This window comes from Microtus ochrogaster, chromosome 24, assembly GCF_000317375.1.
Source record: "Microtus ochrogaster isolate Prairie Vole_2 chromosome 24, MicOch1.0, whole genome shotgun sequence".
Taxonomy (NCBI): Eukaryota; Metazoa; Chordata; class Mammalia; order Rodentia; family Cricetidae; genus Microtus; species Microtus ochrogaster.
In genome coordinates, this window is record NC_022024.1 from 29,303,914 (window position 1) to 29,314,797 (window position 10,884).

Below are 10,884 nucleotides of genomic sequence, written 5' to 3' on the forward strand. Positions count from 1 at the left end.
ATGTGTGCACATGTGTGTGCCCGTGTGTATGTCTATGTATGTGTGCACATGTGTGTGCCCGTGTGTATGTCTATGTATGTGTGCACATGTGTGTGTATATGTATGTGTACACATGTGTGTATGTCTATGTATGTGTGCACGTGTGTGTGTACAGTGCAGGCACAGGAGAGGAGAGCAAAAAAACGGCATCATGTTCTCCTTCATTGTTACCCTGAGAAGGGTCTTTCAGTGTTGTGGCGCTTGCCTGGCCAGTGAGCTCCTGGATCTGCTGGTTTCTGTTTCTCCAACGCTGGGGTCTAGGGAGCATGCAGCTGCGTGAGGATTTTTATGAGTGTACTGCTGGGTGTTCACAACTGGGTTCTCCCCCCCCCCTCCCTTCCTCCCCTCTTTCTCTTTCTCGTACTGGGACATCTCTCCATCTCAAAAGCAATTCTTTCTAAAAAGAATAAGACACAAGCCAAAAAAGCACACATCACATATCAGTAAAAAAGGCTTTGTGAGAATTTTGTTTAATGATAAATGTTGTTAAAGACAAAATTTCCTAGATTGGTCATCATGTATCACAATGTATTACTTGGAGGAAATCCAACAAAAAATACAAGTTCAAGGGTTTTGAGGGTTTTATAGTTGGAAAAACAAAATATTTATCTAAGAACTAGTCCTTTAAAATTAAAAATTGTTCATGTTACCAGACTGTAAAGCAGCCTTATCATGTTGGTCACTGGGAGGGCAGACTAGTGCAGCATGATCTGGGTGTCCTGGTGTTGATGTCAGGTGACAGAAACCATCCTCCAGGAATCAGGTGCTGAGCCCTCAGCTCTGACATCTCCAGGGTAACGAGGTGTTGTCCATAAACAGCTGTGTCTGACAGCAAACAAGGCCTCCATAGTCTGAGATCCGGAAGTTAGATGCAGAGTCCCAACCATAAATTCTGATTTAAGGTGATTAATTTTTCTCAAGGCACATGAAAACAGGCCGAGCAGTTTCCCTCTTTCTCTTGCCTTGGGTCCGTCCGCAGCGGTGAACGTGTATCTATATGTCTGTGCATGTCACACAATAAAAGATGCAGTAGCTGTCAAAAAATAGCACGAAGAAAAATTTCCCTAGATAACTACATCCTTGCAGATCCCCAATTCCTACCATTTTGGAAGGTATTTCCGGCAGTTGCTCAGTTATTTTAGCTATCGTTGTTTCTGTGCATCTACCTACCCCTTATTTTTGCATGTTGACGTAGAGGTGGGTGTCACGTAACCCCACTGAGACTCAGCACACCCTAGATGGTAACCGCACTGAGCTGGGTGCGCGAAAGCAATTTTGTTCCCCTTAGCTTGACAGCAACTATACGAGATAGGTGAGATCACCAACCCTATTTCACAGAAGAGGAGATGGGGACCAAGAATGGAGGACTTCCAGGTGACAGGGGCACAGATGGGAACCATCTGTCTCTAGAGTGTATCTTGCCTAAGTATGCAAGAGACCGCATTTAGTTCTTGGATGATGTCTACAGGTACTCTGGTCTCAGACAAGATGGATGAAATCTCATCTCTTATTTAGCCCCACAGATGTTCCAGGGACTATAATGGGAATTTGCAGGCCATGATAAATTCATGTCACTGCATCCATTCTTGTGTACTGACTGCTTAGAAGCAGAAATGACAGTAGGAGCCAAGGATGCTGGGGTCAGTAGAGTAGATCTCCCAGTATTGGAGAGATTTCGATTTGGACAGGAAGCTTTTTTTTTTTTTTAAAGAATTCAGAGAGATAAGTTTCTCTAGGTAATGAACTTCAGAGCTAAGTTCAAGTTTGTAACTTAGGAAGTCTTAACTTCCTAAATACAGGAAGGAGAAATCAGACTATCTTATCTGAAAAAAATATATATCTTTAGTAGAATATTACAGAACCACAGAAAAGTGGACTGGAGAGGGAGGGGGAGAGGAGTGGGAGGAGGGAGAGAAGGATGGGAGGAGGGGGAGAAGGGTGGGAGGAGGGGGAGAAGGGTGGGAGGGGGGGGGAAATGGGAGGCTGGAAACTTTTTTTTTCCTTTTCTCAATAAAAAAAAAGAAGCAAAAAAAAGTAACCTTAGATTTTGTTACAAAGTAAGTACCTCTCAAACTATTTCAGTATCCTGTAGAGACAGAAACTAAATGGCCACTAAAGACATACATCAAAAAAAACCTCTCAGGTTGAAGAATTGTTGCTTTCAGTAAGACACACAACATAGCTCAGCTATAAAGACATGTATTCAGAGCCAGAGGTTTTATGACTTAGATTTGTCTCAAGGTTATACCTGAGAGCCTTGGCTTTTATCCTGCCTCATCTTCCTGCCCCGGCTTTTAGCAATCAGGATTCCACTTTGCGGTTCCTGGAGGGGTCTGACTTGCGTTTATAAGGTGATTAGCTTCAAGGTACGCGTTCAGCAGGAATGCTGGGTGACAAAGGTGTGGTGGTTTATTGTAAACTAGATACAAGCTAGTCATTTGGGAAGAGGGATATCATATGAGGAATTCCCTCCATTAGATTGTTCTGTAAACAAGTCTGTGGGGATATTTTATTTTGATTAATGATTAATGTGTATGGGCCCAATTCACTGTGACTGTCGCCACCCTTAGCCAGAAGGTTCTGGGATATAAGCAAGCTGAGCATGCTGCAGAGGACAGGTCAGTAAGGAGTACTGCTGATTTGTAACCAGAGGCTTCATTTCAGTTCCTTCCTCCCAAGTCCCTACTTGAATTCCTGCCCTGGCTTCCCTCAATGATAGAGTATGGTCTTGTAGTATAAGCCAGGTAAGCCTTACTCCTCCAAGTTTCTTTCGGGCATGGTATTTATCATAGCAACAGAAAGCCAAGTAGGACAAGGGGATTGATGGCTAACCTTTTTATGGGCACTAAGACCTAATTTGGTCTCCTACATTGCCTCGAAGGCCATTGTGTTCTATGTAACTTCACAGTCCAAGGCCTGGTATCTTGAGAACACAGAAATGCAGACAGACAAGCATGAATGTATTCAGGAAGTCTGATCAGGCAAAACACTGAAGGTTAGGCAGAAAGACTCCATCTGACTAGTGAGAAAAACTTTGAGCAGAAATGAACCCTCAAGTTACTTAATTAGTAATAAATTTGAGTCATGCTTGGGGGCAAGAGATGTGGAGCCATGTTCCTTCTTGGAGGCCTTTATACCTTTAACAAGAATGATATTCTTCCTAGTCTGTGTCTTCAAAACCAGCTCAGTCCAGCAGGATAGCAAGGTAGGAGCTGGGCTTCCTATAGTTAGTGCCTAGAGGATTACAGGAATCATGTGATTGCCCAGGGCTTTCCTCTCAGTTATCACTTGATTTGGAGTCTTGATTGAACTGGATCCCAGTACTCCTACAGACGTAGGTGTGTACTATAAGCCAGTAGTATACTAGGTATATGCTAACTATAGCTACTAGGTGTGTATTATAAGCCTATCACAAGGAAAGGGGTAGTTGTATCTACAGTTTACTAACAAAGAGGCAGAGACTGATGTTTACACAACTTGCTCAAGATCACAAAGACACTAAGCGGGAGAGACATGGGATAGACACACTGCTCCATGCTCATTGTGACCACGAGTGTGTTTAGGGTGTGATGATGGGGTGTTCTGATCTCACACTGTCATTTATCCACTGACTTCAGCAGTCTGTACCAAACTCAGGTGGAAAAAGCTTTGAGCCTGCATGCAGGCTGCAGAAAGCTGCTGGCACTAACAGGAAGAAAGCCTTTGACATGAATCTGAAGTGTGCATCTAATAAAAACCTTTTCATTCACATGCTTTAGGGAACGTCTTAGTTAGGATTCCTACTGCTGTTTGAAAGGTGATCATTTGATTGGAGTGGCTCATTTACAGTTCAGAGGTTGAGTCCATTATCATCATGGTAGGAATCAAGGCAGCATGCAGGCACTTGTGGTGTTGGAGAAGGAGCTACATCTGTGGGCAACAGGAAGTAGTCTGTTTCATTGAGTGTAGCTTGAGCATAGGAGACCTCAAAGCCCACCCCCAGAGTGATACACTTTCTCCAATAAGGTTACACCTATTCCAACAAGGCCAAACTTCCCATTAGTGACACTTTTTGGGGGGGGGGGCATTTTCCTTCAAACCACTACAGGGAACTTCACTGACCCCTAGCAGACATGATGGAAAATTCAGAAACATGATATCAATCGGACAAATAATGAAAAAAATTGCTCCAAAGCACAAGATAATATTCCTGTCCTCAAGAATCTTAAATTACGCTCCCAGAGTCAAGGATAACACTTACAAAGCAAGAGCAGACAGCATAAGACAATGTGTGGTCTTGGCCAAATCTCTTGGGGAGATTTCATCATCTTATGAAAAATATTTTGCCATATCTCACATAAAATACATAATTTAACACATCGGAAGCATTCCTTCGCTATCTCTGGCAAGCTTACATTGCTATTGAGAAATGACTCCATCTCCTCTCTGCCCCTCCCCATCCATTTCTATTTTCAGAATGGTTATTATATTTTTATCACAGTGTGCTTCAGTGGGTTACAGAAACTTTTGTCAACTTGCACTTAGACTCTCTTGCTTACATGATGTATAGGCTTCCTTGTAGGGTAACTGGAGGGAGAGGGTGCTGAAAAGCCAGTGTCGGTGAGTCTTTTCTTTTTAATTGATCAATGATCCGAGAGAGAATACGCGAATACGCTTCAGCCTGATGCGGCCGAGTGCATAGATACCTCACGTTCATAATGCATTAATTCCGATATTTCCCCCAGCACCTGCCCCCGGAACTAAAGCCATGAATATAGAAGGTCTGATTTAACATTTGCAGACCACAGAGTTGGGGAGAGGGGTCTCCCAGGAATAGAGTCACAGGAAATGCTGAATCTCCCCACTTGGGCAGGGAGGGGACCCGGTGAGAGCTGTTGGTTTCTGTTTGTGGTCTCACCTGCTCTCGCCATCTCAGCGGCCTGGCCTGGCCCTGCCCTCTAATTCTGGAGCTTTCTCCATTCTAGGTCATGCTTGATGCTGACAAGCCCTTTGAAGACACTCAGGGCACCCCCCCCCCCTTCTTCTGAATCTCCTGAATGCTCTCTGTTCTTCAAAGTGCTGCCAAATCCCATCTCTTTCACTCCCTTTTCTTTTTGTCTTTGCGAATCTACAGCTTAAAGCTAACCCTTCAGTCTCCACTTTGACTTGCATGGAAGCGGAGGTCCATGCATGGGCCTGGCTAGTCTGGGCTTCCGCTTTCTAACCTCGAAAGCGACGGGAGGGTCTGTGACTCTCACATTCTGTGAGTCCGCAGCTTTTCATAGAGGTTACATTGCATGGAGGCGGCACTAAGAATTATCCAAAACTAAGCAGCAGGGAAATTACTGGGGCACGAGTCACCTCCTCCTCTTAAAGAGGCCTATGACGCTGTGTGGAGTTGAAATAAATGGAGAAGCAAGGAGGAGAGCATTGTAAACGGGTGTGTGGGAGTGGGTGACCCAACTGTCAGGGAAGGCGCACCCATTGAGAAGTAACAGGAAACATTGTGTACCCACCAGGTAGGTATCTGTGCTTGTTGCAGAGAGCTTGCGAATGCTGAAACTTAAATTGAACTGCAGCGCAAAACACTGCTTACTCCAAATAGCATGTATTTTCATGCAATTATATTTGTCTATTTTTTCTAGGCAGTGTGTTATTTTTTTTTTTGAACTCACTATGTAGTCTAGGATGACTTGAACTCTGAATTCTTGTGTCTCTGCTTCCCACAGTCCGGGATTCTGAGAATGTGTTGCCATAACCAAATTAGCAAATTAGCTTTTTGCATCTCATATTTCTCTTTATAGTGAATTGAAATAGAAAAAAACTCATTTATTTTCTACAGGGAAACTTTAAAATACGGTGATCTTCTCAATAAGGAAGAGTAATGGGATTTTTAGGGATAGTTTTGATGCCTATTTTGGTATGCTCTTATTTTTCTTTAGGTTTTATTATTGTATGCATATAATTTGAAGCCCCTGAAGATTTCTGATATTAAAATGCCTACTGGGAACAGCCTGTGTGTCGGCACCTCCTGGATTCCACTGAACAGGCAAGTAGACACCATTGTCAGGAAGCCAACTGGGGATGGTGATGGATAAGAAGTCAGCCTGAATAGTAAAGAAAGAAAGGAGTTCCAGGAAGACAGAGAGGGAAAGCTTAGGGTCCGTGTAGGAGGCTCGGCCTCAGCTGGGTGGTGCTTTGCTGCCAATCTGAATGAGCATAGCTATAGAGGGGCTCAGGGCCTAGTGTCAGAACATTTTCTCTGTGCTTTTCGTAAGATCTCAGGTTTATGGGTTCGAGACAGATACCAAGACAGATTCTCCTTTGAAGTTATAGATTCGTCAGGGAGTTATTAACTCCCATGAAAGACAGCATGGTGGGGGCCCTGAGGAGAATCCAGGCCTGTGTGGGGTCCCTTCTTAGAGCATTCAGGGACACAGGAGAGGTCCTGTCATGTGACTGATGAGCAGCCTAGAGTACACACTTGCCTTTGCCACATCTCCTGAAGTGACGCCTTGTCGGAAAAGGAAAGGGCAAAGGTTTGCCCGCTCAGTTAATGTGTGTCTGTCACCCAGGTGTGACATGTGGAGCTCCTGATTGCGCAGACTGCCTGGTTAAACCTCCTTTGGTGAACAGAGGTTTGCAGACTCACAAGCAAACTCTCTTGGTACCTGCCATTTCGCTGTCCAATATATGTTCATAATAAAAACTTGGAAGAAGCTTGGATAGAAGGGACATGTGTCAACATAACAAAGGCTATATTCTACAAACTTACAGCCAATACTATACAAAACAGGAAAACCATTCGATGCAATCCCCACTACAATTAACAAGGTCAGGATGTGCCTTCGTCTCTAAACCACAGCAATAAGACAAGAGCAGGAAACAAAATGGATGCCAATATTAAGATAGGCCAGATTACCCTGTCTGCAAACAATATGATCTTGTGCAGAGGAGACCCTAAAGACTTCAGGATATCCTTGGAACTGATAAGCACTTTTAGCAAAAGAGCAATGCTAGAGGTGGTCACAATACCAGATGTCGAGCCATATCATAGAGCCATGATAGCAACAGCGTGTGTGTGTCAGCACAGATAGACATGAGAATCCGTGTATTAGAAGAGAGGATGCAGAATTAAGCCAAAGTAGCTACCATCACCTGAGTTTGGGCAGAGATGCCAAGAGCATGTATTGAAGGAAAGGCAGCCTTCAGCAAAGAGTCCTGGGAAAGTTTGATTCGTGCGTGAAGAAGAATGAAACTAGGTCCACACATGTCTCTTATCCTGGCTAAAAGATTCACACTGATGAACTGCAAACCTGTTATAGGAAACCAGCGGAAGCGCTTCCGTGCGTAGGAAGCAGCAAGACTTTCTCAGAGAGACGCCAGTCACTCAGGGAATGACATCAAAAACAGCAGAGTGACACTGTGTGAAATTAAAAAGCTTTTACATAGCATTGGCGACAGTCACCAGAGCTTAGGAACAGCCCACAGACAGAGACACTCTTTCAGAGCTGTGTGCTGGACGGAGGATTAGGAGCTAGAAATAACTCAAGAAACTAAGTATCCCCCAAGCAATCCAGTTAATTTTGGTTTAAAAATGGGCTGTGGGGATGGCTGTTTGTTCTCTATGATGTTGCAAATTAAATCCAAAATCTCCTTTGTCTCCTTTCCTTCTGTACCAAACCACGTTTTATATTGTCCCCCAAATTAAACCCTTTAGCCAGGTCTAGTCCTCTCTTTACATCAATCATAAAAGATCTTTAATTATGTTGTTGTTATTAAATTTTGTTTACTTATTTTCTGTTTTCCTGCCTTTTTACTGAATTCTGTTTTTGGTTTAAAAGAAATGTTTTCACTTTGCTAGCTCATCTTCAACTCAATCGCCCACTACCCTGACACCTTCAGCCTCCCTTTCTTGTAAGGGGGGGGGGAGGTGATAGCCTCTCCTTGCCTAGCTTCCTGGTGGTTGTTAGCCTCATGTCTGATGATGGATGAACAGGTGTTGGGAGGCTGACAGCACAGGTGTGTCCTGGCACCTGCTCCCCGCCCCATCAGGCATCTGGTGAGAGCCATGCGGATGGAGTCACACTCTGCCTGCCTGTCTCCCCGGAGAGCCCTGTTCATGCCCCATGGTTTTCTGATCTCGGGACTTCTTTGCCTTCTTATGAAAGAGAATAAAACAAGAGCTGTCTCAAAAGCTGGCAGGCCTCCAATTATTTAGTCAATATTCCTCCCGCCCCGCTTTTATTTTTTTCCCTTTAAATCGAAATGTTGGGGAACCTAAGCCCAGACCATATACTAGCGTCCAAAGCCACAGAATCAGGACATTTTGCATTTTCCTTATAAATCCTGAAACACTCCAGGTATTTAATTTTCATTTTCCAGAACCACCAGATGAATGCAAAGATAAAACCTGCAGAGCAGAAAGGCACCAACGAGAGGTTTTTTAAAAATTCTGATGAAATTAAATTTAATTTACAATTAGAATTCTTGTAAAGTGGCCAGGTTTGTGATCACCAGTAAACCACTCAGAGACGAGCCCTTGTCACTGAGCTTGTCTCAGGGGATGGCCTCTCCCCTGACGCAGGACAATTTGTCTCGCTCGGGCTGGGTTGTGTTCTGTTGAATGTCACCTCTTGTCCACTGGCTGAAGACAAGGCGAGAGTGACTGCGACAGAGAGAATGGACAGAGAGAACTCGCCCGTCCTCATCCACCTCTTCATCTCCCAGGGAAAGACGTGTTCTAATTGTTTCTCTTACAGCCACAGAGAAAAAGTCCGTGTTCTCAGAAATCTGCAAATCAAAGTTCCGGCTAGTTCTCAGTGGCCGTTACACCTTGATGACCAGAATCAGGTTCTTTGGTCACTCTCCCTGCATGTCATCATCTTTCATCTTAATCTGTGTCTCTACTTCCCACTGGCTCCTGTCCTCCAGCCCTGGCAGACTAGGAGAGTGCCCACACTTTAGGGACAACAGGACCTTGGAGAGCTCTCGGAGCTTAGGGAGAATGGTAGATACTTGCCTGTAGGCTCAAGGCAGGAAGTCCAAAAGCTGGACCAGACATTGGCCTTGGAGACAGACAGGTGGAGAGTGAGCAAGAGGGAAGCAAGGGCTGGCTGGAGAAAGAAGCGGGTCAGGCCATTGGGCAGGCACAGTCAGGAGGACTGAACCTCCTGTAGCCATTCAGCATCACCTAATGTTGCTGTTTTTCTTTTAAGCAAGGTGAAAAGCTAGGGAGACATCAAACCTTCATGGCTGAGAACACAATGGGAATGGGCAAAGCCCAGCACACTTTGCTGGGCACTGGGTCACTCTTAAGAGAGTGATGTATTCTGAGCATTTACTCTGAAGAAGGCATTGCCATCTCCGGGTTCAGGACAATCAGGAACAACCTGTGACCCATTGTCAAGGGCTTATTACAACCACAAGTATGGTAATAGAAAGCTTGCACTCATTGGAGGTGCTGAGGGTTAAGCACAAGGCTTTGTACATCCGGGGCAAGCACTGTACTATAGGGATGTACTCTCAGGTCTATGTGGCCTTTGAAACGACATGAGAAACCTTTCTCTGAGTATTCTAATGAAGAATGGGGCTTAGAATGCTTTCTTCCATTTGTGAGCTATTTTAAAGTTAGACATGTGCAGATACATTATTTTCTCCTTAAAAATGCCCTGTGAATGACATGAAATGGATTTTATTAGGCCGGCCTTGCCATAGAGGAATCTCAGGGTAGGATGCTAACTGACTTGCAGGCTGATCTAGGGAAAGAGGAAGGACCAAGACATTGGTTGGGTTCCCTGTGAAGGAGCTAAGTATGACCCACCAAGTCCTGGCTCCCTCTCTCTCTCCAGTACAATAGACAGCTTTGCCAGCATGATTGGATAGTACTCTCTTCTTACTGGGCAAGTGGTCCAAGCAAACATAATGACAAATCTTGATGTTTTAAGTGTTACCCTTTGTCAGAAACATATAGATTCCATATATGAAAATTCTCATATGTATGTACTATCAATGAGGACAATCAAACTGTACTCCATGTTGTGAGTAGAGGTAGCATGGAAGACTGGGAAGCTGAAGTTTGGTGTATACCCGTCTGCCATTCTGCTCTTTAGGTCTGCACAATAATGTGCCTCCTGCCCTGTGTGGAGATGTGCACACTCATTCTGTTCCTATAGGGCAGAAGTCACTTAGAGCCATGCAGGTGGTCTCGCCTAGCTTCTTCCCAATACAAGCCTTTGATCTCCACTCTGCTGGTCTACGCTGCTCTCAGAGCATCCGGCCTTCACTGTCCTTAAGCCCTTGACGTTATCCTTCTGTAGCAACATCACCAATGCTCCTGCCTCCTCTTTGGCTCTTGTTTCTATCTCTCTGTCCCTACCACCCCCCAGCACAGATACACAGACACACAGAAACACGCACACACACACACACACACACACACACGAGTGTGCAGTCATTTACTGGCCTTTCAAATTCTTGCTTATTTGTCATAGCTTTTACCTTGAGTCAACTGGACAGCCATTCCATGTCATTAACATCTACATGAAAGTGAATCTTCTGTTGATTGACTGAAGTTTCCTTGCCCATATAAATATTTATTTTCATATTCATAATAATTTGGTGGGGTGTCTTCTTGTCACTGTGCCCTTACCCCGTTATAGTGTATATCAACCCAAGTGCATAAATAGAAATAAACGTCACATGTGTGTTTGTTTGTCTGTTGAATGAAGAAATGATTGAATTGATGATAGTTGGGGGAATTCAGACACTTAACTTTTAAATAAATAAAGGCTGAATTCATAAATCTTATTGATTCTAAAACCAACACCCCTCTTGACTTTTCAAATAAAATGAATATATATATAT

At 44.1% G+C, this 10,884-nt stretch overlaps 1 protein-coding gene across 1 annotated transcript in view; it reads left to right on the forward strand.

The window, feature by feature from the left end:
- Positions 1-10,884, forward strand: part of Cfap54 (cilia and flagella associated protein 54) — a 252,210-nt gene that overhangs the window by 218,350 nt on the left and 22,976 nt on the right. The window contains exon 65 of the mRNA XM_005358276.3: positions 5,961-6,067. Within this exon, the coding sequence (XP_005358333.2) occupies positions 5,961-6,067 (107 nt within the window). The remainder of the gene's footprint in view (positions 1-5,960; positions 6,068-10,884) is intronic.